This window comes from Vanellus vanellus (assembly GCF_965231255.1).
Source record: "Vanellus vanellus genome assembly, chromosome: 6".
Classification (NCBI taxonomy): domain Eukaryota; kingdom Metazoa; phylum Chordata; class Aves; order Charadriiformes; family Charadriidae; genus Vanellus; species Vanellus vanellus.
This window is the reverse complement of record NC_138911.1, coordinates 557,041-582,296: the sequence shown is the minus strand read 5'-3', so window position 1 is coordinate 582,296 and position 25,256 is coordinate 557,041. Positions and strand designations below refer to the sequence as shown.

The window sequence follows — 25,256 nt, the reverse complement described above, 5'->3', positions numbered from 1 at the left end:
CTACTCTACACCTATAGATATTAGGAGTGAATAGAAACGAGAGGACAAGCAGTGCCAGACTAACATGCCTTCTAAGAAATAAAATTCTCCTTTGGCTGCTTTGGCACTAGTATTAGTGTCTGTGCTGGAGTTTACTGTAATCTGAGTCTTTTTCTCGAAGACGAGGGCTTTTCCAGGGAGTCCCGATTCTCGTCTCGGTGCCACAGGTTATACACATTGGTGCAGCTTCGGTTTATGGTGGTGTTGAGATCAAGGTCAGACCCTTGGACCTGCCCTCTGATATCAGAGCAGAAACCTGGTAGCGCTACAGAGCGTGCAGATTTACAGCCGTGCCCTTGTGGCAGGGTAGAATATACCACCTCTTTCTACAGCTAATGCTATATTTACATCAAAATAAACCTGTAAAATGTAAAATAATCTAGCTGCAGGCTCCCGCACTTCACTATGAATACTTTGTCTGCCTCGGCTGACAAAATGTTCTTGGCTTCTGATCAAAAGAAAACTTAAGTGGAAGCTGTTTTTCTCTTGATGTTAAGAAAGCTTTTGACAGAGAGAGTCCCTGCAAGACTAGCTATGCCGCACAAGCCCCGTGGTGCGCTCTGAAAATGCACTGAGGGAAAACATGCAGAAAAATCACAGAATGGTTTGGGTTGGAAGGGACCTTAAAGCCCATCTCGTTCCATCCCCCTGCCCTGGGCAGGGACACCTCCCCCCAGCCCAGGTTGCTCCCAGCCCCGTCCAACCTGGCCTTGAACACCCCCAGGGATGGGGCAGCCACAGCTTCTCAGGGCACCCTGCGCCAGGGGCTCACCGCCCTCACAGGAAAGAATTTCTTTCTCATATCTCATCTAAATCTCCCCTCTTTCAGTGTAAAACCGTTCCCTCTCGTCCCACGGCTCCCCTCCCTGATCCAGAGTCCCTCCCCAGCTCTCCTGGAGCCCCTTCAGGCACCGGAAGGGGCTCTGAGGTCTCCCCGGAGCCTTCTCTTCTCCAGGCTGAACCCCCCCCACCTCTCCCAGCCTCTCCTCCCAGCAGAGGGGCTCCAGCCCTCCCAGCATCTTGGGGGCCTCCTCTGGCCCCGCTCCGACAGCTCCATGTCTCTCCTGTGCTGAGGCCCCTGAGCTGGAGGCAGCACTGTGGGGGGGTCTCCCCAGAGCAGAGCGCAGCAGAGGGGCAGAATCCCCCCCTTGCCCTGCTGGCCACGCTGCTGGGGATGCAGCCCAGGGTGCCAGGGGCTCGCTGGGCTGCCAGCACACATTGCCAGCTCCTGTTGAGCTTCTCATGCACCAACACCCCGAAGTTCTCCTCCCCAGGGCTGCTCTCCATCCATTCTCCACCCAGCCTGGATTTGTGCTGGGGATTGCCCCGACCCACATGCAGGACCTTGTGCTTGGCCTTGTTGAACTCCATGAGGTTCACACAGGCCAACTCCTCAAGCCTGTCCAGGTCCCTCTGGATGGCATCCCTCCCCTCCAGCGTGTTGACTGCTCCACACAGCTTGGTGTCATCAGCAAACTTGCTGAGGGTGCACTCAATCTCACTGTGTTGCCAACAAAGATGCTGAACAGCACCGGTCTCTGTACCAACCTCTGAGGAACGCCACTCATAACTGGTTGCCACTTGGACATCGAGCCATTGACCGCAACCCTTTGAGTGTGACCATCCAGCCAGCTCCTTCTCCACCGAGTGGTCCATCCATCAGATCCATGTCTGTTCAATTTAGAGACCAGGATGTCACGCGGGACAGTGTCAGATGCTTTGCACAAGTCCAGGCAGGTGATGTCTGTCACTCTCCCCTTATCCACCAACGCCGTAACCCCCTTGTAGGCGGCCACCAAATTTGTCAGGCATGACTTGCCCTTAGCGAAACCACATCGGCTCTCACCGATCACTTCCTTATTTTCCACGTGCCTTATTTTCCCAGGATGCCGGTATGAAACGATTTCTGCTCCGCAAAGGGCTGTACGTAGAAATGGCATCCCTACGGCTGCCCAAGCTCCGGGCTTCCCCGGGCCGCCTGCCCAGCTCCAACGGCACGCCGCTGGCTATGGCTTGTTGCTACTTTGGCTGGCCGAAGCCTCGAGCCGCGGTTGCCTTGAGCAGAGGTGGTGGTAGGAGAACGTCAGCTGGAGCCATTGGAACGCGGCGGCTTGGGGGAAATACCTACAGATTTTTAGAAATCTGTCAGGGGGTGGCACAGCCGTCCCCATCCCCGTCGCCGCTGTGGGCTCCGCTCCCCAGGCCACTTGCATCTCCCTCTCCTCTCGGCTGCCAAATAAACACGCAATAAAGCGCGGCACAGCTACTAATTACGGCTAGTTTGGCCTAGCGCTGCAGGAAACCGCTGCAGCCACTGAACCAAAGCCCGTACCGCCGCAGGTCGCCGCAGAAGGGCCCAACACCAGTGGGGAAGCACCGGGCTCCAAAGGGTGCTGCCGGCAGCAGCCCGTATCGCAGCGCAATGCCCGCGGGGTTTTTATTTTAAGTTAGGTTTGACACGTATTTTGGGGAGCGGGGGGGGGGGGGGCTGTGCCTCAGACCCCCCCCAGGCGGCGGCGCTGCCTGACAGGGCCGCGGCCTGACGGGAAACGCGGCGGCGGCTTCGTGCCGGTCCTCCCCTCCCGGAGCCGCCGGGCCAGGCGGGGGTCGGTCTTTCGGCCTCCCTTCCGAACGGCAACGGCGGCGGCGGCGGCGGGAGGGGGCGGGCGGCCCCGCCGCGAAATGGCCGCCGCCTCCCGCGGCCCCCTCGGGCCGCCCTCCGCCGCCGTCACTGCCGGCCGCCGCCCCGCCCCGCTCCCCTCACGGCGCCGGCAGCCGGGCCGGGAGCCACCGCCGGTCCTTCCCCGCTCCCCTGCGTCCCCGGTATGCGGCGCGGCGGCTGAGGCGGCGGCGCCAGCCCCGGCCAGGCCATGCTGCCCCGTCCCCCCTTCCCCGGGGAGGTGCGGCGGGCGGCCGCCTCGGGCCGCAGCCGGTCCCGCCCGCGGGGCGCCGGCGGCGGTACGGTGCTGCTGCCCGCCATGCTGATGTTCGGCGTGATCCTGGCCTCCAGCGGGCTGCTCCTCATGATCGAGAAGGGCATCTTGGCCGAGGTGAAGCCGCTGCCGCTGCACCCGGCGGGGGAAGGGGAGCGCTCCCGGCGAGGCGATGGGGGCGGCCAGGAGGCCGCCGGCGACCTGGAGTCCCGGGTGCTGCGGGACGTCCGCAACCGCACCATCCGCGCCGTCTGCGGGCAGCGGGCCATGCCCCGCAGCGTCTGGGAGCTGCCGGCCGGCCAGCGGCGCACCGTCCTCCGGCACCTCCTGGTCAGCGACAAGTACCGCTTCTTGTACTGCTACGTGCCCAAGGTGGCCTGCTCCAACTGGAAGCGCATCCTGAAGGTGCTGGACGGGGCGCTGGAGAGCGTCGACGTCAAGCTGAAGATGGACCACAAGAGCGACCTGGTGTTCCTGGCGGACATGAAGCCGGACGAGATCAGCTACCGCCTGAAGAACTACTACAAGTTCCTCTTCGTGCGGAACCCCATGGAGAGGCTGCTCTCGGCCTACAGGAACAAGTTTGGGGAGATCAAGGAGTACCAGCAGAAGTACGGGGTGGAGATCGTCAGGCGGTATCGCAAGAACGGGGGGAGCTCGGCCGGCGACGACGTCACCTTCTCCGAGTTTCTGCAGTACCTGCTGGACGAGGAGGCGGAGAGGATGAACGAGCACTGGATGCCCATCTACAACCTGTGCCAGCCCTGCGCCGTCAGGTACGACTTCATCGGCTCCTACGAGCGGCTGAACGCCGACGCCAACTACGTCCTCCAGCGAGTCCAGTCGCCCTCCTTCGTCCGCTTCCCCGAGCGGCAGTGGTGGTACAAGCCCGTGACGGCAGAAACGCTCCACTACTACCTGTGCAGCACCCAGCGCCGGCTGATCAAAGAGCTGTTGCCAAAATACATCCTGGATTTCTCCCTCTTTGCCTACCCGCTTCCCAACATAACCAGCGAATTCTGCCGGCAGTGAGTCCTTCCTTCGGGGATCTGGCGTGAATTCTGCTGGCGCTGCGGGGGTTTGCTAACGCAGCCATTGCCGTGGATAACGCGCAGCTGCAGGGCCTGTGAAACACGCTCTTCTATGCATTATTTCCTAATTTTATACTTTTCAAACACGGTTTGTATAAAAGATTATATACCGCCTTTGCTACTAGAATACTTTTTGTATTGGGGTTTTAACGTGTACATACGCCGCTGACTTGAGCACAGTATCTTTTGTATATCTATTTTGCTTTAAACTCTTTTTTACGGCACGACACAGAAAACATCTTTGAGGAAATTGAGAAATTGATATATTTTAAGTATTTTTTCCTCCGTTTTTTTTGTGTTTTGTACTAAATAGTATGTGGCTGAATTGCAATCATAATATAGCGGTTGGTACGCTAGTAAAAATATAGCGGTTGCCGCGCTAAAAATTAGCGCTGGTAAAACTGGTCCTAGATCAGACAGGAGATGGTTTTTTGGGTATGAGTAGGAGAAAAGGCCTTTATAAACTCGGCCCTATTTATCCTTTATATTCTCATCTGTAGATGGTGGTTAAATGAGGCGGGTCTTTTTTTCTGTGACAGTAGTACCTCTGTTTTTTATTATTATTGTTAATTTCTATTATTATTGTTTACCATTGAAATAAACTAATGGTAGCATAATATTCATTTTTGTGCGATTTTAAGATTTGAAAGTACCAACTATTTAACCCAGCACAGCGTATCGGATGCCATATCAAGCCATAACAATTTGCTCCTCTCTCTCTCTCTCTCTGAATTAAAGCAATACAGACTTCTGGTAGGATCAGAACCCGTCCTGGTTCCTGGGACAGAGAGCAACCAGAACGCGCGCCAGCTCGCAGCCGCGCTGCATCTCTGCGTGCCCGCGTGCGTGCAAGCCGCCCTGGCAAAACGCTTTCTCCGGCCATGTTTGAAACAATGGTGGTTTGAGGGTTAGCTCTCCTCCTTTTATAGGCGTGCACGCCGTTTTCGTAGCTACTTATATTTAATTATGACCCTTAAATTGCAGAAGTTTGGGAAATAACGTATGATGCTGTTCCTGGGAGGTTGCGTCCTCATTTCGAATAAAGTTTTTGTATGAGTGAGTCTGTTGCTTAGTGCTTTTCCTTCGATGGTGGTGTTTATTTGTATTCTTGGAGAGGCCCTCTGCCCCTCGTGCTAAGCCACGGCATGAAAGTATGATGAATGGGCAGTTCCTTCCTTGATTAATTTGTGTTTTAAGTGCCAGAGCAGCGGAAACAAGTGGGGAAAGAAATGCATCCGAGCCGAACGACGAGGCGATTACGCGACATGGACAATTGGATGAAAAGCAGCAGTCAGCGGCAAAATAGGCGCCTAATTGCTGTGGAATTGATACAAAGCAGTGGGGCTGGATTATAGATACTGCGGGGAGCTGGTGGTTTCCTGGGATTAGTCTCTCAAAAAGGGGGGAAGGAAAATTAAGGTGTTTTCTGTAGGATTTGTGAAATTGTCTAAAAGAAGGGTATGGAGCCACATACAAGCGAACTCAAAGCGGTGGGATGAAAAATCCTGCCTCGGGCATGACTTAAGTGAGTTAATAGATGTATGGTATCTATAAACTCCCGGCACAATCTCTGTCTCCCTCTGTTGCTGTCGGTAGCCGAGCAGAGTTTGGGTTGAGTGACTTTTACCGTTGGGCAGGGGCTGGTGGCTGGGCAGGAGAGCTGTCCCGCTGCCTTCACGGGCTCCGGCTCCCGGCTGCGTCCTCCCCCCGGTGCGAAAAACGGGTGGGAAATTGGCTTTGCTCCCCTTGGGGCCTGGCTGAAACCTGCAAAATTTCTCTCTCTTCCCAGCGATTTTGGCGACTGTGTGGTGCCCGCTGTGGGAAGAGCCGGAGATGCGTCTTGTTCTCCAGCCGAAGGCCCTGGGTGCCAGCTGGGAATCGGATTTTAGTTTGTAAAACAGGTGCCCGTGGTGGGGCGGTCTGAGTTTTAATTAAGCCCAACTGGTTCAGGTCCTGCTAACTAGGAATAAGCCGGTTGGACTTCACTATCTTTTTCTGCTTCGCTGAAGCCGAGGGAACGTTTCCAGCTTGTTTAGTGATTGGGTATTTAATTAAATGCTTATTTCTCAGTAGCTTTGAAGGTTTGTACTGCCTGTTTGTTTATCTGCTGCAGCTTCTGTTCTCTGGATTAAATTTTTTTGACTCTTGCCCTCTTACTCTAATTTATTGCACACAGGAGGATTTTGCTTTTCTTTGGCTGTCTCTTACTCCTTTACTGGATATCGTTGGTCGCCTTTTTCTCTTTAAATAAAAGCAAATGGCCTCCCGCCTCCTTGTGCCCTCCTGTAAGGGGGGCTTAATGCAGGCAAAGCACTCCGCTCACAGGAGTCATCCCGCCAGGTTTCTACGGTGCCAGTGAGCTCGCAGCCTTGGAGGCACGCACACATCTCTAGCTCCTCCTGATTGTTCCCCACGCTCCGTGTGCTTGCCTGGAGGCACTTCAGCCGTGTTTGAAGCAGTGGAGTTACTCAAAACCAGGCCCCTTCGGGTTAATGAATAATCTGTCCAGCAACGCTCCCCTTCTTCGAGAAATTGTGTGAAGAAACTGGAAAACGAGGGCGGATTCGTGGCTAAAGCTCTTGCCTGCCGGTGTGTGGTGTCCACCCGCTGGGTTTGGCGGAGGACCGTGAGGTGTTGGCCTCGCCGTACCGGTGCAGTGCTTACAAACGGGCAGTGAGCCCGGCAGAGCAAACCAGTACATACCCTGTCTCTGGGAGTGGCTCCCCGGGGAAATCACACATCCTAAAACCAGTTTAAGTGCTAGCATTTCCAAGAGCGACCACTGGGCGGTCGGAAAAGGGGATGGGAGGCCGTGGATCCAAGGCTGGCAGTCATGGGCTTCCCGTTCCCGGTGGCGTTTACCCGTATATTTGTTGGGATTTGGACTCGAGGTGAAAGCATTCTGGATTTTAGGACTGAGTGCCTCAGAGGGAGCTCGGCCTTCCCCAGGTTGGCATTGAGTAAGAAACGACAATGGTGGTTTCACGTGAGGGGTAAATTTGGGATTAGGTGGTGACGTGCAGCTCCTGGAGCAGGCCTCAGCGAGCAGCCTTTTCTTCTGAAGAATTTCATCGTTCAGATGCAGCACGATTGCATCGAGGCCGAGTTAGCTGTGAGCCTCAGGTTGCGGCAACCTGGGGAACTGGGCCTGTGCCGCTGCCAGCGCGCAGAGAGGGGCGGGCGGCCCTGGGGTTAACGGCTCTGCTTATGGATCGGTTTACTACACCAGCTCCCAAATGTGTGACATTCGGGGGGAAGAAAGACACTATCCGGTGCCCCTGATCCCTCGTAACCCCTCACGCAAGGAATTAGAGGGTTTGGCTTTGCTGCAGGTAGTTGCCAGGCAGCCCAAAAAGGTACCTGTGGGGCTGCGGCTTTGAGGGAGGGGACTCTACCCGCCATGTTTAGTCGGAGGGGTCACATCTTTCCACGGCCCTGTGGGGCTCAGGGATGGGAAAAAAGGCTCTTTTACCCCCTGGGATGGGTTTCCTGAAGGTGGAGGGGGAACAGAAAGGAGGGCTGCGGCTGAGCTGGAGAGGGCAGGGTGGCACAAAGCCACCTCTCGCCTTGATGCCGGGAGGAAGAGATCGGCAAAGCACCCCCGGAGGTGCTAAAGGAAAGGAGAGGTGCTGAGGTCCGGGGGAGGAGGTGCGGGAGGTACGGGAGGTACGGGAGGCCGTACGGAGGAGAGGGAATTCACATTGCACGCACACTTCCTATGTACCCCAGGGCAGCCGCGACAAACTCTGCTTTTTTGGCCGCCTGCGAGAGAAATAGCCGACTCACAGCAAGAAAGGGGGGGTCGGGGGTGGGGGGTGTGTTTTAAAAATAGTAATAATAAAAAAAACCCCGCTGGTTAAACCCACACCTGCTGCTCCTCGCAGCTCGTTTTGAACGGCTTGCTGACCATCAGCAATTAGCGCTTGGGTGTCAATGGCCAAACGAGGCAATTAGGAAGGAGCAGGAGTGTTAAAGCTTCGGCCAGAGAGTTTAATGGGGTGGGAGATGGGTTCAGGCAGGGAGAGCTGCCCGCCGGGGGCCACCAGCAGTGCCAGCCAGCGGAGAGACGTGGCGTGCTTCCCGGTAAGTGGTGTCTGAAGAGATTGCTCTTAATTATCGTCTCTGTCCCAGCGGGAGAGATCAATGGGAGGTGGTTGTCGCACCACCTCCCGCGCGTCCCCCGGCAAAGGGCTTTTCATCAATGCCGGGAAGGGATGTTGGAGGACCGGCACCGCCCAGGGCAGCCTTGCTGCGTTGCAGCGCTCCGGGTCCGATCCAGCTCTGCAAAGCAAACGGGGGACTTTTCAGATTCTTTGAATAAATCGGTGAGCTGTTGAAGCGGCTTTTAAGCAACCAAATGACCACCTGGAGTCTTGAAACGAAGCTGGAGTAGAGGCGCTGCCGCAGGACGGGCACCTTCTTGGCTGGCCGGCTGCTCCCAGCTTTTCTCCCAGTTGCGTGCGGAAAAAGTACATGGGGGATTCGGGTGTCGCGCCCGGGGGTGCCCGGCGCTCCTGCCCCAGGTATTTAGTAGTGCCCCGGGAGGCATTTTGTAGGGGCGATCCCGTGTGTAGGGCGGGAGCGGCTCTGCCGACCCCCTCAGCTCCCGGATTTTCCCCTCTCCACACTGCACGAACAGGCAGGAGGGTGATTTTTTTCTCCATCCCTCCGAACTTCCTCGGCGCTGCCAGCACGTGCCCCATTCCCCAAAAGACTCCAGCCAGCCTGCCCCGCTGGCGTCACCGGCTGTTGCAAAGAATAAGAGAGCAGCAGCTTGTGGGGAAAGAGCTGTGACACCTCCGAGGCTCCCAGTGAGGCTGCAGCCCGGAGGGGTTCCCGCAGCCGGCGTGTTTTGCTGCACCAAACAGCTCTTTTTTGGGTTTGGTGGTTTTTTCCCCCCCCCTCATTTCTCGTTGCGGCATGGGCAGGCTGCAGAGCCCCCGCGGCGCTCGGCTGCAGCGCCGCTCAGTGAAGGCACTTTGGGTACGCGGATGCTGCAGCTCAGAGACGTCCACCTCCGCTGGGAACGGCCGCGCGGCTCAGCACGGGGAAACTCCCACCCAGAGCTTGGTGGAACCGGCCCGAGCGCTCCCCGTGGGCTGCCCGCCCCTGCCTTCCTCCCGAAAATAAATCACTGCAGACCGATCCTGGCATCCGGCACGTCCGCCCCTCGCCGGTGGGGCTTTACGCTTCATCGTCGGCTGCTGGCGAGTGCTGCCGGCGCTTTGGCGATGCATGAGCCAAAAAAAAAAAAAAATCTCTATTCTCCCTGAAACTGCGAGGCGGGTGCGCGGAGCTGAGCGGGCGGCGGAAAGGGCGGCAGTGCAGAGCCGCAGCAGCACCCCAAAGTTTTCACAAATCGCTTTGCCAGAGCGGTAGCAGAAATTTAAGGGGGGGCTGGGTTATCTCGGCTCTGAATCGGGCCCGCTGCAGCGAGGTCGCGGGAAGCCGCAGTGGTATGACGCCCCGCGTGTCGCCGTGCCTTTTGGCCGCAGGTTGGTCGCGTGTCCGGGTTTAACCCCATCCGGCAGCTGGAGCCGCGCAGCCGCTCGCTCTCCCCCTAGCCCCAGGGGGAAAAAGGACGGGAAAGGGAGGAAAAAACCCAACCCTCGTGGCTTGAGATAAACGCAGTTTAATAGAAATAATAACAGGAAAGGAAAAATAATAATGATTACACAGGTCGCTCTCATCGCCCGGTGAATTGGCACCATCCGGAGCGGCGATTGTGGATGCTCACCCCCCCCTCCGCTAACCTACATCCATACCCTGAGCATGGGGTCTATGGTGCGGAATATTCCTTTGGCTGCTCCGTCCCTCTGCCGATGCTTCTATGGGAAGCTGACAAAAGTCCTTGAATACCGCAAACACCGCTTAGCGACAGCGGAAACCGACAGCGCTTTTCACAGCAATCGCTGAAAAGAAAACCAACTCTTTCCCAGCTGAACGCAGGACATCGGGAAAGCGAAAAACTTGACGTAGATACCAGCAGAAGTATTTGGCGAATCAAGCAGAACGGTGCTCGCAGCTATTTGCGCCCGAGGAAGTGCGTGCTGCAAACACAGGCGTGGGATCCCCCGCGCTTTGGCGGGGGGCGCGCGGGGCTGTCGGGAGCAGCAGCGGAGAGGTCCCCCCGGGTGCCCCGGGGTCCGCGGGCAGGAGCGCGCCTGCATCCCTCGCGCAGGGCACGTGTGGGAGGAGGATGCTCTTCGGTCCTGGAGGTAGAACCCTCCCTGCTGCAGCAGAGGGACACGGATGGATGGACGGACAGACAGACGTCAGCTCGCCGGGGGTGAGGAGCTGCTTTCAGACCCCACGGAGCCCGTCCCGCCGTGGCAACGCCCGTCGGGAAAACCGAGGGATTTGCATGGGGGAGGGCGATGCCTGAGCGGGCGTTAGGGCGGCTGCGGGGGCCGGCGCGGGGTTGGAGGCGCCGGCTGTAGGAGGCGGCAGCAGGGCCCGGCTGCCTCGTGGCGCGCCCTCGCATCGCGGCTGTGCGAAAAAAGCTCTGGTTAAAAACGCCGCAAGGTTCTCCCAAATGGGGTGCTTTGCCCCCGCGCTGGGGCGGCCGGAGGCGGGAGGAGGCTCGCCGGGCTCGCTGCTGGCGGCCAAACCTCCCCTCCAGCTGCGCCGTGTGAAGCTCTTTGCCCCGAGGCCGTTTTCCAGCCCTCCCCGCGTGCCTGAGGGACCTGCCCGGTGCGGGGGCTGCTTTTCGCCCTCCTTAGGGTCACCCCCCTCTCCCTCCTCAGCGATTTCGCCCCCTCTGTAGATCCCTGCCTCCCCGCCACATCCCAGCTGCCTCTCCCCATCCCTTCTCCGTCCCCCTCTGCCAGAGCGACAATTAACGGCCACCTCACCGGTGGCCCCGACGACCCCTGTGCGATGGGTCCTGCGGCTGCTGCGCGTCGCCCCCCGGGGCCGCTGCCGGTTCCACCAGGTCATCGCCAGCGCCGCTGCGGGTTTTACCAGACCACGGCACGTTTTACCAGGTCACCGTCGCGGCGTTTGTTTTTTTTTTTGTTTTGTTTTTTTTTTTAGGGGGGCTGCCACGTAATTTGTCGGGGCTATTGCATGTCTTATCCAAACAATTGCGCCTTTTACCGGGGTCGCTCTGTGTTTTACCAGGTCGCGGTGCGTTTTGCCGGGCTGCCGTGTGCCTTACTGGCATCCCGGCGGATTTTTTCCCCGGGGCCGCTGCAGGTTTTATCGGGGGTCCCGGCACGTCTCGCCAGAGCCGCTCCGCGCTTTACCGGGGCTCTTGCGCGCTTTAGCGGGGTCGCTTTGCGTTTCACCAGGTCGCTGCGTGTTTCACTGCGGTCGCCGCATATTTTGCGGGGGCTGTCGCCTCTTTTGTCAGAGTTACCGCACGTTTTGCAAAAGCCCCAGCACGTTTTACCGAGGCGCTGCGCATCTCACTGGGATCGGCGCGTATTTTGCTGGGGCTGCTGCAGATTTGACCCAGGGCTATCGCACGTTGCCGGTTTGCTTCGTGTTTTACCAGCCCACCGCACGCTTTGCCAGGCTTCGCTGCAGGCTTGAGCAGGACCACCGCCGGTTTTTCTAAGGGTTCCGCACATTTTACCAGTTCACTGCATTTTTTTTTTTTAATTTTTTTTTTTTTTTTTTTTTTTTCCACGTTCCCACCTCAAGTTTTGCCGAGCTGCTGCGCGTTTTCCCGGGCCGGTGCATTTTTCCCGGGCCGCTTCCCACGGATGCTGGGCGCACCATCCCTGCGCCCCCTCGGCTCTCCCAGGGCGCGGACCCGCCAGGCTGCAAACGTGTTTGACGCCGAGGCGCTGCCCTCCCCGTGGCTCCGAGCTGCCCAACGTGCGGCTGCGTTTGCCCTATGATTTTTCGGAGGGCGAGCGGAGCGCGGGGGCTGGGGGGGGGCTGCTCCCTCGGATACACGCACAGCCCCCGGAGGGCTCGGCAAAATTCGCCGTCCCGCAGGGACCGCTGGCAGGAGGCAGTCTGGCAGGCAACGTCTTCAACGGAGACTAATGTCTCGGAGCCGCTGAACCATTTAATTGCCAATAAACACAGCCCACGTGTAAATAATTACGGAGACCCAGAAACTGTGTGGTCTCCGGCGAGCGGGAGGAGCTGGCAGGCCGACAACTCCCCGTGGCAAGCGTATAAATGAAGATTTCTTGTTAACACGGGAGGACGGAGCATCAGTAAACCTGCCCGGAGGGCTCCCGGCGTTGCTCCGGGCGGCCCTGGAGGGTGACGGTCCCTGCGGGGGTGCGGAGGACCAGGCTCTGCCTTTGGCTGAGTTTGAGGGCAAATCTTAAAAAATCCCTCCTTTTGCCAGATCAAGCGTCGTCCGGGCTCTCCCTGCACCCCGGCGTGATTTTTACACCACCTTCTTTGCAGTGTTTTTGGGGGACAAAGAGCCGCACGGACCTCAGTCCAAAGCTTCGGACCTGTATCAGCCCCCCGTACGCGTGGCAGCAAATGCAGACTTGCCCTCCCGAGCCCCGGCAAAACCCGCAGCGCCCCTTCGTCCCCCTGCCGAGATACTGATGTCCCCACCTCTCGTGCTGCAGTCACGTTTCTCTTTCAAATCCTCCTTTTTCGGGACACTGAAGGAAGCGTTACCGGCGCTGGGCTTGCTGGTGAGCTGACCCCAGCGCCTGGGCTGCTCCTCTTCCATCACTCTTTTTCACCTTTTCGCTTAAATTTGCCCTGCTCGGGGCCAGATGCAAGCAAACAAGCTGGATTTTGGCAAGTTTGGGGGGTAGATGCTTTTTTTCCTTGTCTGTGCGTGCCAGGACAGGACCGTAAGCGCTGCTCTGGTGTGTGGCAGGATGGGGGCGCGTGTTGCCAGCCTTGTGCCCCACGGGGGTACCGCCGTCCGCTAGCGTCACCCCGGGGGGGTTCACCAGACCTTCACACCCCGAAAACGCACCGGGACGGTGGGCCGTGTCCGGCACCTTGCCCAGTTGGTGGCATCTCGCGTGCCCGGATTGCCATAATTTTTATTAAATGCACCCTTGCATCCCATCGATTCCCTAATTTCAGGCACACCAGCGGTTAGGAGGGATATGTGCACCTGCATTATATATATATATATTTTTTTTATTTATTTTTTTTTTCCCGATGGGCGGTGGGAATTGGCAGAGCCGCCAAATTCTCATCCAGATGTCGGTCTCGGATCTGAGGTCGGCGTGGCAGTGGGGCTCCGCGCCCCAGTTCCCGCCCCATCTTGGCTCTCCCCAGTCTGTCGCAGTTCACCACAGACCCCGGTGCGGGGGGGGGGGAGGGGGGAAGAGGAGGTTTTCCCAACCTGAGCGCTGCGGGAAGGCGGGAGGTCGCATCCGTTGCAGAGCAGAACGCTCCCGAACATCGGCAATTTCGGGGGCTTCTCCGGGCTCCGACCGCCGGGGGTGTTTGCGGGACGAGTTCCGCGTCCGCACCGATGTGTGTGGGGTGGCGACGGTGAAAACGTGCCACGAGCGGGACCGGAGCTTTGTACCCACAGAGTCTTTGTATTTGCTGGAACATCAGGTTGTTCTTTAAGGGTTTTCCTTTAAAGCAGCTTTATGCTTCGTGAATTTAGTTTCAGTTGAATACGTGATGATGCAGAGCTTTTTCTCCCTTAGCCGCTTCATCCTTATCGCTTCCATTAGGCTCTGACCTCGTTTATCACGCCGCTCCAGTTTCCTTTCATTCTGGCACCGGAGCTCGCAGGAGAACACCGGCGCGCTGCGGGCCGGAGAGCAGCGTCCGCCACCTCCAGTTCACCCTCCCACCTCTTCGTGTTCAGCGGATGAGCACTGTATTGGACATCTAAAAAAAAAAAAAAAAAATACCCCCAAACCGCATCGGCTTGTTCAGGCTGCGACTCCGCGTGCGGGGAGTGGCGCTCCCAAGCAGTCTGCGGCACGTCGCTGGGCGGACTGGGAGTGCTGGAGCCGCTGCTGGGAGGCAACACGGCTCTCTGCCTGAGCGGAGGAAGGGGAATCGGAGACCCAGGGCAGGGAAAGAGCGGATTTTGGAGAGCTGAGCTTCATCCTGGCTCTGCCCCATCCTGTGTCTCCACCGCGGGGACGTCTCTGTGCTTTAGGTGCCTCCTCCGCTCCCACTCATCCTCTGCCGCGTCCGGAGGGGTCGCAGGGGAACGGGGACTATCCCGCCCAGAACGGGAATGGATTTCGAGGAATTGTAGGTGGTTACAAGGGAGGGGGACGGCTCTCCGCAGCCCTTTTGTGGCCCACAGAAGTAGGCAGCTCCAGAGCACAACATCTGGGCAGGTTTAGACACCCAGAGCTGAGGCTGCTTCCAACGGGGAGACGAGAGCTCAAGCCAAGCGCCTTCCAGCGATGCTAAAATTTGGAGAGAGGGGGTGTGTGCTGCTGTGCAAGTAGGAGCTCTGCGGTGGAGCTGCTGCCGTGGAGCCGCAGCAGGGCTCAGGGCAGCGCCGGAAGAACCTCCGCACCGCCGCGGGTCGCCTCCCCACGGGGCCCTGGTGCCCTTCCCGCACCAGGAGGGGCGTCACCGCAGGAGACCCCGCTGCCACCGCCAAGGGGCCGCCTCGGTCCGGCAATTTGGCTTTTTCCCCCCGGGGTTGATGGGTTCCTATGGCAACGGAGAGCCGCTCGCCGCGGCGGTTACCTTTATGACAATAAAAGAGGGCTCAGACTCATCTTCTGACATTAGCGCCGGTCACCCTGCGCGCGGCGGGGCCGCCTGCGTGTCGCCAACATGATTAGCCTCAGCAGCAGCCGGTACATCGCCTGGGCCGGGGCAGAGCGGAGGCGGAAGCAGTTAACCCCCACCCGGGACCCCACGGAGGGGCGTCTGCCCCGTTGCCATAGGATCACCCCACGTTCACCACTGGCAGCGACAGCAAACCAGGGGCTGCGGGACACCCCCGTCCCCGCGGCACTAAACGCCCGGGTGTTATTATCCCCCTCCCCCCCCCCAAAAGGGGGTTATTACAGTGCAGTAAAAGCGATGCTTTGGTTGCGGGGTATTTTTTGGGGAGCATCCCCCAGCGCGGCTCCATCCTCGGTGCGTGGGAGAGCCCCCGGCGGCCGTACCGAGCCAGGAGGGCTTTGGGTGACGCGGCTGTAGGTTTTTGGGGACTGGCACACGGCACCCCATCTCTCATCGCCAGCTTGGGGAACTAATGTAGATTTAAGTATGGCAAACGCCAGATTTTGCTCTGAGAGAGGACGTGGTGACCGCGGAGCATAATTAAGGAGCTTCTTGCCATCTGCTGTGGGAGCTGAATGAAGGGTAAACTAACTGAATGGAAAGTAAACTGGGCTTTAAGACATCTTCATTAATTTGCTGCAGCAAGAGCTTGCTGTGCTAAAAGAAATTAAAATGTGAGCTCTCGAAACCGTCTTGGGGCGAGCTGAGGAGGGGGAGACGCCGAGGGAATACGCGGCGAGGCGGAGACGGGTACATTCATAAATCAGCTGCGGCACTTCCAGTAATCCCCCACTGCTGAGGGGTCCGGCGGCGCGCGGAGAGGGATCGTCCCCGCGGAGACATTGCGTTTGCCTGATCCGGCGGGGTGCTGGGCGCTTCCCCCCCCCCCCCCGCCCGCTCTGCGCCGCGGGGGTGGAGCGGGATTCGGTGCGCGGGGCCGCGGATGAGGCTGTCTGACATCGGGGGGGACCACGCGCCCCGCTGGGAATTGCCGCCCGCCGAGTTAGCAGCAGCGTCCTCGGTTCCAGCCCTCAGAGGGGTTATCGGCGTTGGCTCGCATCTTTGAGTGAAGCAGAATCCTTTGTTTGAGCTAAGCAAAATAATTGCCGTTGGAAATCGGGCTTGGCAGCCTCGGCAGGGGCAGCAGGGGCGAGGAGGAGCGTGGGCTGGAGGAAGGCTGTGCCGCACGGCAGCAGCAGCGGTTCAGGGAATAAAGACAGGCGGTTCTACGCATTGTTTTAAACCAAGGCGAGTATTTGGATGCCGTGATGCTGGGGCGGTGTTTTGCCTACCGAGGATAGGTTGAGCTTCACAGGTGGTGACCCGCGAGCGCCGCGTGAGCCCTGCCGTGCTCCCGAGCCCCCCGGGCTGCTGTGGTCCCGAGCCCCCGGTTCACCAGGCGAAATAACGGGGAAGGAGAAGGTGGTGGTAAGGCAGCCCGTCGTTAGAAGGCTGCTCTGTGCTGCCTTTCGCGTGACCCCGTTTTGTTCTCCTTCGGGTACGAGAGGCATGGCGCGGGGTTCGCACGAGCTGCCTTGTTCCTGTCGGTAGAGCCAGTCTCCCCGCGCAGCATCAGCTCTCTCCTGCTGCCGTCCAACCTGCTGCCGTCAGAAAAAGCAACAGTTCATCTGTGTCAGCTCTTTAACCCCATTTCTTTAAAAAAAATAATAATACTATCTATGGCACGGGGTTGGCCCCCGCTGGCTCCGCCGCCTCCTTCGCGAGCGGTGGGGGAAGAGGATGGGGACTTCTGTGAGAGCTGGTGGGACCTGACCTCAGGCGCTGCGTCAACGACATTAATGGTCGGCGGCAAAAAATCCACTACAGCGGAAGGGCCGCGCTGCCTCGTCGTCCCGCCGCGGGCAACGGCGCGCTGGGGACACCCCCGCGCTTGTCCGAGGGCTTTGGAGGACACCCGGAGCGCTTTGCACCGCGTGAGTGCGACAAAGTGACCCCCTTTCTGCGGACGTGCCGAGACCGTGGCTCTAAGCTGTCGCGGAGCTGCCCGGTGATGCTGTAGCCGCAGGTCGGCGCCGCGGGGTCAGCCCTCACGCCTTCGTGCAGTGCCTTCCGTGGGCTGAGCTGCGTGTTGAGGAGCCGTCTCCCCGGGAAAGCCAAACCGGCTTTGGTGGATTCGATGTGCTGTATGTGTGTACACTGCTTATAAAAATTATTATGAATTTTTTTTTTTTCTTTTTTTTTTTTTTTGCCAGGAAATGCTTCTGGCAGTAGGGCTTCCCTAAGCTAAGCATAAGCCGGAGCTCGGAGGACCTCTTTTTTTTTTTTTAGGAGGAGGTATCCCTGCGCCGCTGGACATCCTTCATACCTAAAAAATGTCTTTGTAGCAATTAAACCTCCTCATCTAGTCTCAATAATACTAGAGGAGCACCTTCAAAAAGGGTCCGCTACTTGATAAAGATGCAGGCAAGGATGGGTTTGAAAGACAGAGTGGGTAAGAGAGGCTCTTACCACACCCACCCCCCAAAAAAGCAAAACCCCAGCACAAGTGAAGATGGATCCGGGCTTGGGCTCAGCGAGCTGGAAGCGTTCCTGCTCACGCGGTGAATGAACACCCCCGTGAAGCCGAACCCCCTCGCGCCGCCCCGCCACGTGCCCGCCGGGGGCTGCCCCAGCGGTTTGGGAAACCCCTCAAAACTTTCTCAAAAATAGCGGTGCTGAAGGAGCGGAGCGCTGCGTTCTTGCTTCGCCGCTGCTGCTGCTGCAGCCTGTGCTTTCAGGGCTGTTACCTTTCGCCGAAAACAGACCCGCCGGGGGTCTGCATTAGGTCCCCTGGACAAAAGAAGGCAAGAGGTGGTGTGGCTAAACTGGAAACGTCTCCCTGCTGCTCTGCCCCGTTATCTGTTCAACTTCCATACGGTATGGGGAAAAAAACATCCCCGAAATTCCTGCCTTGCAGGGTCTCCCCAGTGCCACCACCTCTCCCCCCAGGCTTCACCCAAGCAAGTCACCGCCCGTCCCCGTCCCCCGGCACCCCCACCCGTCACCGAGAGTACCCGGAGCCCCCGGGAAGACACGCAGCTCTCGTTGCCCAGAAACGGGCATCTTATAAAGCCGTGGGCATATTTTGAGCTCTTATTTTCACACGCCAAGGCCACGTGGGATGGTCTTTCCACCGCAGGGAGACGCCCCATCGCCTCTCGGCTGTCCCGCAGCCAGCCTTTTCGCAGACCTCCTCCGGGTTTTTGGAGCCGAGCAGCAATTTTGTCAAATTTCCCCTCTTTCAGGCGTATCTATATTTAACTGATTCTGGAGGCGGTTTGACTTTTCCTTCCCGAGCTCCTGGAAATCTAAGATCCCTTCGGCTGAGCCCCAGCAGGTCTCCTTTCTCCTCAGCTGAGCCATTAGCGCGTTATTAACCCGGTGAGGGATAAAACACTTACTCCGTGGAGTTTCAGCGGGAAGCGGTTTTTTGCCTGTTGAACGGTACAAACCACGCGGGAACGCAGAAGGCGGTAACTGTTATTTCTTCCTACAAACTTCAACGTGAGATGAATAAACCCAGTTCCTTGCTGGCTCTTGGCGGAGGTGGGATTTACCGGGTTATGGACCACCCTGGGTGGCGCCGGATGTGGTGCGCCGGGTCTCTGAGCAGCTCTTGGAGGTCCCTCTGGGCCGGAAAGGCAGAAGTAGTCGGGCGCTGAGATTTGAGCGTGATGGCAGTTGGTCATCCCCGAATTACTCCACGTGCTCATCCGGAAGGTGTCGCCTACCCCTGGTGTTCCTGAGTCCTCTTTGTCCCCAGCCTTTAGCTCGGCCTGAAAGCCCAACTGCTTCCTAAGCTTTGCTGGGTCAGGGGGTACCGGTGGGAGACGCTCTTATGGTTTAGTTTATGCGGATTGCAGAAGCAGCGCTGGCCCTTTCGCTGCTCGCCCCGGCAGCGGGAGATGTTGGCTTGCTGCCGAAACGATGACACCGATGATATCGGCGGGGGAAAACGAGGTCTGCGGTCTTAGGATCGAAGATGCGTTAGCATCGATTTGCGAAGCGCGTTGCTCAGTCTGCAGCTTGTTCCTCGTCGTCCTGCGGGGATCTAGGGAGTGAGGAGCCGCGTTGCGCTCTGACAGTTCTGATATTTGGCAGATTCTGATATTTACCCACGTCGGTGGTTCCCAAGGGAAGAGCAGTGACTCCAAGGAGCACCGGGGCAGCTGCCGGTGATGGGGGCCATCGCTGCACGCGCCTGTGGGGCACGTTCGTCCCTCTGCGTCCCCCTTCCGCGGCCCAACGCTGCGTAACAGCACCTCCTCAAAGGCTTTATGATTCAATTAACCGGGAGCTGGTGCCTGGAGGGGCCAAAGCAGAGGGCCAGGCCAGGAGGGTGGGGGGCGCCAACCCGGCTGAGAGTGTTTGGGGGGGCTGGGGGAGAGCTCAGCAACTCGCCCAGCGGCTTTCTGCGGGCAGGGGGCGCGTGGTGCCGAGCGGTGGGAAGGCCGGCGGAGCTGGCGGCGGTGGGGAAGGCCGTCATGGCGCAACCTTGACCCAGCCGAGAGTCCTCCACCCAACGGAACGACTCATCTCGCCCCCGGAGGCGTGTGTGTGGGGGGGGGGTGGTGTAAATTACTTGGTATTTCTGTCCAAGTTGGAGCGCTGCGGTCTGCCAAGTCCGGCGGGGTCTGGCAGGGGGCGAATTGGTGGAAGAGGCGCTTGACAGCGTGAGGTGGTTCGGAGCCAATTCGGCTGATGATGCCAGCTAAGCAGGAACGGGGCCAAGCGGCTTCTTGCGGGGTGATCTCCTGGGAACTCCACCCTTCCGCGGCCTGAGCCTCTTGCTTAGGGCCCTCGCAACCCTTAGAAACCGGGGACTGCAAAGAGGAGAAAGGAGTTCTTGTTTATATGTGGCGCTTCCCTCTTTACCGGTACCAGCTGAGGAGAAATGACTCCCCGAAGCAAGTGCCGGCGGTCGAGGAGCGAGCGTCCCGGTGGCATTGCTGGTGGAGCGGAGGCAGGAGCGGAGGCTGTGACCTCCCTAGGTCAGGGCTAAGACGTGCAAGGCCGCAGGGATTCATTTCTGGCAGAGTAAAATGACACATTCGAGCCTCAACGACGAGAAAACAGCGCTTCTCGTCTGGTGGAGCCCCAGTGAGAAGTCGTCATCACTGTGAGGGACTCTTCCCTGGACCTCTCCCACCTGTGGGCTCCTCAAGGCTCTCCGTGGCCCTGCCGCTATCCCAAAGGGGACACTATCCCAAAATCATTGTGTGGGGGACAGATGAGGTCCTGCCAAAGCAGTCTGTGCCTCCCAAAAATGCAGGAGGAGGGACCACCGCTGAACCTGCTGACTGTGTTGGGGAACACCGGCAAGTTGCTGGGAGGACCGGACCACTACTAATTAAGGTCAACCGCCTACATCCTCGGCTATCCAGCAGGCAGAGACGGCGATTCATCTTTAGAAAGAAGCCATTACTCCTTATTTCTGCAGAAATTGCTCGCGACAGCTATTCCCAGGGCCTCCGGGGGTGAGCAAACCCCTGGGAGCCCCACAGCACCGTGCTCCTCTGAGTGACCATTTGTGCCAGGACAAGGCAGGGTCGGCCCGTGTCTGCGATGGGGCTCTTGTGGGAGCTCTTCACTTCTGTCGGGCGGCCGTCTCGCAGCAATTCCCGTCTCTGTCACAACTTGATGGCGCGGGGATGGGTTTATTTTTATTTCTCGGCAGTCGGTGTAATAGAGGCAAAAGCGGTGGGGCCCCTCGTCAGCCCGCCCGTCTCTGCCCCGTGGCTAACTGCTTCTCATTCAAGCCGGACGTTGGCTCCGAGGGATTTTGGCCATCAGACTTTTCCATTGACTTCTGCTCCGGGCGCTTTAGCGTCGCTGGGAAACGTACGGCGTTTGCTCCTGGGGTTGGACGGGGCTTTGAGATGGGGGCGAAGGAGGAATTGTGTTCGGCTGCAGGCGGGTGGCTCCTCACCGGCACCACCCGTCGAGGGGCGCTGCTGGGGCAGCTCCATCACGCAAAATCCTACACCCCCGTGCTTCAGCTGACCCATCGCTTTGCTTTTTCGGCGTTGTCCAGGGGAGCATCGCCGCCCTGCGCCGCGTCTCCTGACGTGTCCCACTGCTGCCATTGAGAAGGGGCCGAGGCCAACAGCACTTCCACCAGGAAAGAGCGCGACGTTAAAGAGGCGTTTAAATCCGCCGCCCGGCGTAGGGCTGGGGAAGCCCGGCCGCCTGCCCCGCGCCTCCGCGGGCGCCCGGCGCCACCGCCTCTCCCCGGCAGCGCGGAGCAGAGCGCAGCAGCTATTGATTCTGCAGCGCTCGGCGCTGGTGGTTAATAAGAAAGTCAAAGGGGAGCCCAGAGCCAGGAAGAACGTTTAGTGTGAGGCAGCAGCTGAGCAAGCAGACGCCAGCGGGGACAGCTCAGGCAGGAGGGAGGGGGATCGGCGGGTCCATCTGCCCAGGCGCTCGGGCAACCGCTGGTTTTGAACCAAGCTCCTTGGGAAGGAGAGGATGGATATTTCAACTTCAAAACGCCCGAGTAGCCGCCCAGCTGCAGCCTCTGCTCCCACGTTCCTTGATTCCCACGTTCTTGATTACCTCCGGCTGCGGCCGGGAGCCCTCTGTGGAGGTATATGTCTATTTCCCTTCTGCTGCTGCTCTTCTCAGCTCCGCCTTTTCCATTTCAGAACAGTTAAGCCTGTGCCCAAGGGAGAGACCCCTCGGAAAGGTGGCCGGGGAGAAGAGCTGCCTTTCTGCCGGGGAAAAAAAAGCAACGTTACCGGAGCCCTGAGTTGTAGCGGCTGTGTTTTTAGCCAAAAGCAGTGAAAATAAGCCTAGTTGGCTCATGTACACGTCGCGTGTACCTCTTTCGCTCGAACCAAGACCTGAGAAGGAAGAGGTGGGCACAGTTTGTACGGCCCATGAAATCTCTGCTTGCAGAGAAACGCGAGCGCTGTGTTGCAAGGCCTGTCCAGGAGATCAGAAACTGAGGGGCCCCCTGGCTGGAGTCATAATATTATTCTTAATAAACCAGGAAACGATAATAAAATGAAATCGATCAATATTTCCTAAGAGTTTTCCAGCCAAGTTCCTCCACGAACAAAATTTGCCTAATGGTCCCAGTTCAGCAGAGGAGGTTCTCTTTTATTGGCTGTTTTGTCAACGGCCGTCACATTCATCACCGATGACATCAAGACAGAACAAACATAGTCAAGGGGGGGCGAAAACCGGCGGAAAATTACCAGGCTAATTTTGTTTGCTGTGCCTGATCGGAAGACAAAGGAGGAAATTTCCAAGAGGCAATTCGTGTACACATAAAAAAAACAAAAAATCCGTGATCCTTCATGTACCTTTATGGCTAATGCTACGTCTCAATTTGTTCTCAAAGGCCGGACAAAGGACTTCATCGTCTGCAGCTGTGGGAGAAGCCTGAATGGTAATCAAATAATGGTACTACTACCTTGCATGTATGTAAGCTCTTTCAAATGATAATCTCTCGAGTGCTTTCTAAAGAACGGCACCATAATAAATAATATTATCTTCCTCTTAGAGCCGTAGACATCTAAACAGGCCCAGGCTAAATGGCGCGGCCCTTGATGATGTTAAATGCCGCTGTAGGTTTGTCTCTAATATTTCCCTTTTTGGAGGTCTCTGGCAGGAAGAACCTTGTTGGCACGACCCTTCCACTTCAGAGAGTTTTCCAACTGTCTGAGCAGCCCGAGGCAGAGCGAGATGAGAGATGGGCGGGTGTGGGGAGGCTGTGGAGAACGTGAGGTCGCTCTTCCGTGCCAGGCGCCAGGACGTCCCCGGCCGAAGCCGGTGCTGGGGGCTGCGCTGGAGCAAAAGGGTTGTGACTCGAAGGGTGGTCCTCGGAGGTGCCCTCAGGCAGCTCAGCGTGGGAAGCGTCAGCAGCCTGAGGGTACCCGAGGGCGAGGACGAAGCCACTGAGGCACCAGAGGTGGGGGGCAGGTTGGAGGGTGGGCACGGAGGACAACGCCAGACTAGCTTGAAACAGGCGGGCTCAAGTCACGTACCTGAGCTACTAAAATCCCAAATTATAGTCAATTTAAGGAGGATCGTGTTGAGCACACGGAAGAGGGCAATCCACCTAAACGCAGTATTACGGGTTTCCAAGTCAGTAACAACTCAAAACAGATGATCTTGAGCGCTCCTGGGCCGTCTTCCAGCGGGTGGGAGAGCTACAGGCCACCAACTCTCACCAGGGAAGAGGATGGTGAGGCCTTTAAATACCTATCTACCACAGCTTGGGAAAGATCTACATCACTGCGAGGGCTTCACTCTGAGGAGTATGTGTTGGAGGTCGCCAGCGCTGAGATGTCTTGGGTATCCCAGAGAACGGTTTCATACATCAAAAATATCATCATCAGCTGAGAAATGCATCATCTTGTACCTCACCTTGACAGTTAGAAAAGGATTAATCTCAGCGAGACGCACACAATCGGGAACCGATCGGACATTTGCAATGTGCGAACACCCCCGGCCCGGAGGTCTTTATCGCTTTTACCAAATCAACTTGATAAGACATTCAAGCAGGATGCGAATCGCAGGGAGCGCTGCTGACGAAGGTCGTACCCTGCATTCAAGAGCCTCGTACTAATTAAAAAAACCCTTTAGCGGTCTAACGTTCGGCTAATTTAGTACCTCTTGAGCGCTTGGCAACGGGCTGTCAGCAGGCGGTTTGCGGGAGACGGAGAGCAGCGCGGCGCTGGCGAGAGCCCCGGGTTGCCAACCGTATTTCAACACACGAGAGAGTTTGCATGGAGGCAGAAGTCTTAATAACGGAGGATGGTTCAAGAAAATTCTCCCTTTGATGCCCACCGGTTGCCAGTAGCAAAAGCTACCGGTACCCTCCTGAGGAAGCTCTGCAGGATCAGCCTTCAAACATGTTTTCATCACCCGTTTATCTAATTCGCTTCCATTAAGCGAACAAATTGTGTTCCTCTTTATATAGCCAGTTTCTTTGAATCAGGGGCTGTGGCTACGGGGTCTCTGGGGTGGTTCTGAATTTATTCTCAGAAGGCGCGCGGGTTTTGCCTCACCCTCGCAAAACACTGCTTGCCCATTTCCCGCGCCTCATTTGGGGAGATGAGCAAAACATCGCAACGGGGAGCCTGGGGGCGGGGGGTTGTCCTCCCGGCGCGCAGTAACGGCAGATTCTACTCTAGTCTGGAAACAGGGAAGAGGAAACTTCGTACTCCTTGTAGATCGGTTCTCCAGGATTGACATATATATATAAAACCACGTGAATTGTTTCAGGCTGTGGGAATGAACGGGTGCCCACCTCATCGCATTAGCGCCTCTCAGCCCGAGTTGGAAAAAAAAAAAAAAAAAAAAAGGACAAGAACAGCTATTTAGGGCAATTTAAGGGGTTTTAATTAAGAGTGAAGAAGTAATAGAGCTTGTGATGGGAGGAAATTAAGAGAGAAAGAGCCGGCACTGGATAAGAGCCCGTGGTTTTCTGCGGTGCCTTGGTTGGAAGGACTAACGGCCCGAAAAAAAACCCGCCGTCCTTTTAGGTCAATTAATGCTAAGTGGGAGCAAATAGTGGGAGGCCTGGACCAGCCCCGCGCCAGGGAGGGCTGGGATCCTGCCCCTGCTCCTGCCGTTTTCTAGATTCATCTGCTGTCTGTTTACAGGTATAAAACGATTATAAAACACAGAACTCTGCCCATTCAGTAAGTGCCTCTCATACAACCTTGGACTCAGAGGAGGCTCGATTTGACTTTGAAGCTACAGGGATTTTTATCAGTTGGTGAAATTAATAGGAAAAGAAAACGGACCTGCCGGAGAGGGACCTCTTCTTTTCATTTTATCCGTCTGATCTTGAACAAACAGGGGAATGTTATTTTCCTGTAAGAAACTGGCAGGGAATCGCCTGCGCTGCTCAGCAGCCTTTGGGAAGAAACGGGTTTGCATCTCCGGCCACGTCCTCCTCCCCTGAAGGTGACGGTGAACGTTGACTAGAAGAGCAAACCCCGTATGGTCTCCAAGAAACACAAAAGCGTTGACCCTTCTGTACTCTCAAGACTCGCCGGCGCGGCTGGGGCTGTCACGCAAGCCCAGTTCTGGGTGAAAGAACACGACTGAGCGGGTTTTGTGCTCTGTTCTTGTCCTTTCCCGCAGTGGCTGGATCCATCACGCCCGTGGGGGACAATCCTGCGGGAGCATGGGCTGTCACCCCTTTGGGGGACACCGCGGACACGGGGATGAGCTTTGCATGGCAGCAGCCACCCGCCATCCCACGGGCCACGGCGGCTTCGTTAACCCCCAGATCTCAAATGAGACCTTGAGCCGACCAAGTTTGGTCCGTAGCCCCGCACACGGCTCGAAAAGCATCATTCCCAGCTCCCCGCTCCCACGACCCCCGCTCGGTGTGAAATCCCCCTCCCTGCCGGCATTTTGCAGGTCTTTCCCCACCAGAACCAGAACCAGAACCCGCATCTTCTGTCCTTGCTGCTCCTGTGCCTTTTTGTGTTTCCTTATTTTCGCGTTCAAGGGAAAAAATAACTGCAGGGGGTGGGGCCAGCGGCAGCCCCGACCGGTCCCGCGGCATCCC

The 25,256-nt window shown here is 57.5% G+C and overlaps 1 protein-coding gene across 1 annotated transcript; it reads left to right on the top strand.

The window, feature by feature from the left end:
- Nucleotides 1–2,909: 2,909 nt before the first annotated feature.
- On the top strand, nt 2,910–5,117 carry CHST14 (carbohydrate sulfotransferase 14; the record flags this gene model as incomplete). The annotated part of the gene is made up of 1 exon (XM_082485528.1): nt 2,910–5,117. The coding sequence occupies one exon, from the start codon at nt 2,910–2,912 to the stop codon at nt 4,002–4,004; it is 1,095 nt and encodes a 364-aa protein (XP_082341654.1). The 3' UTR covers nt 4,005–5,117.
- Nucleotides 5,118–25,256: the final 20,139 nt, after the last annotated feature.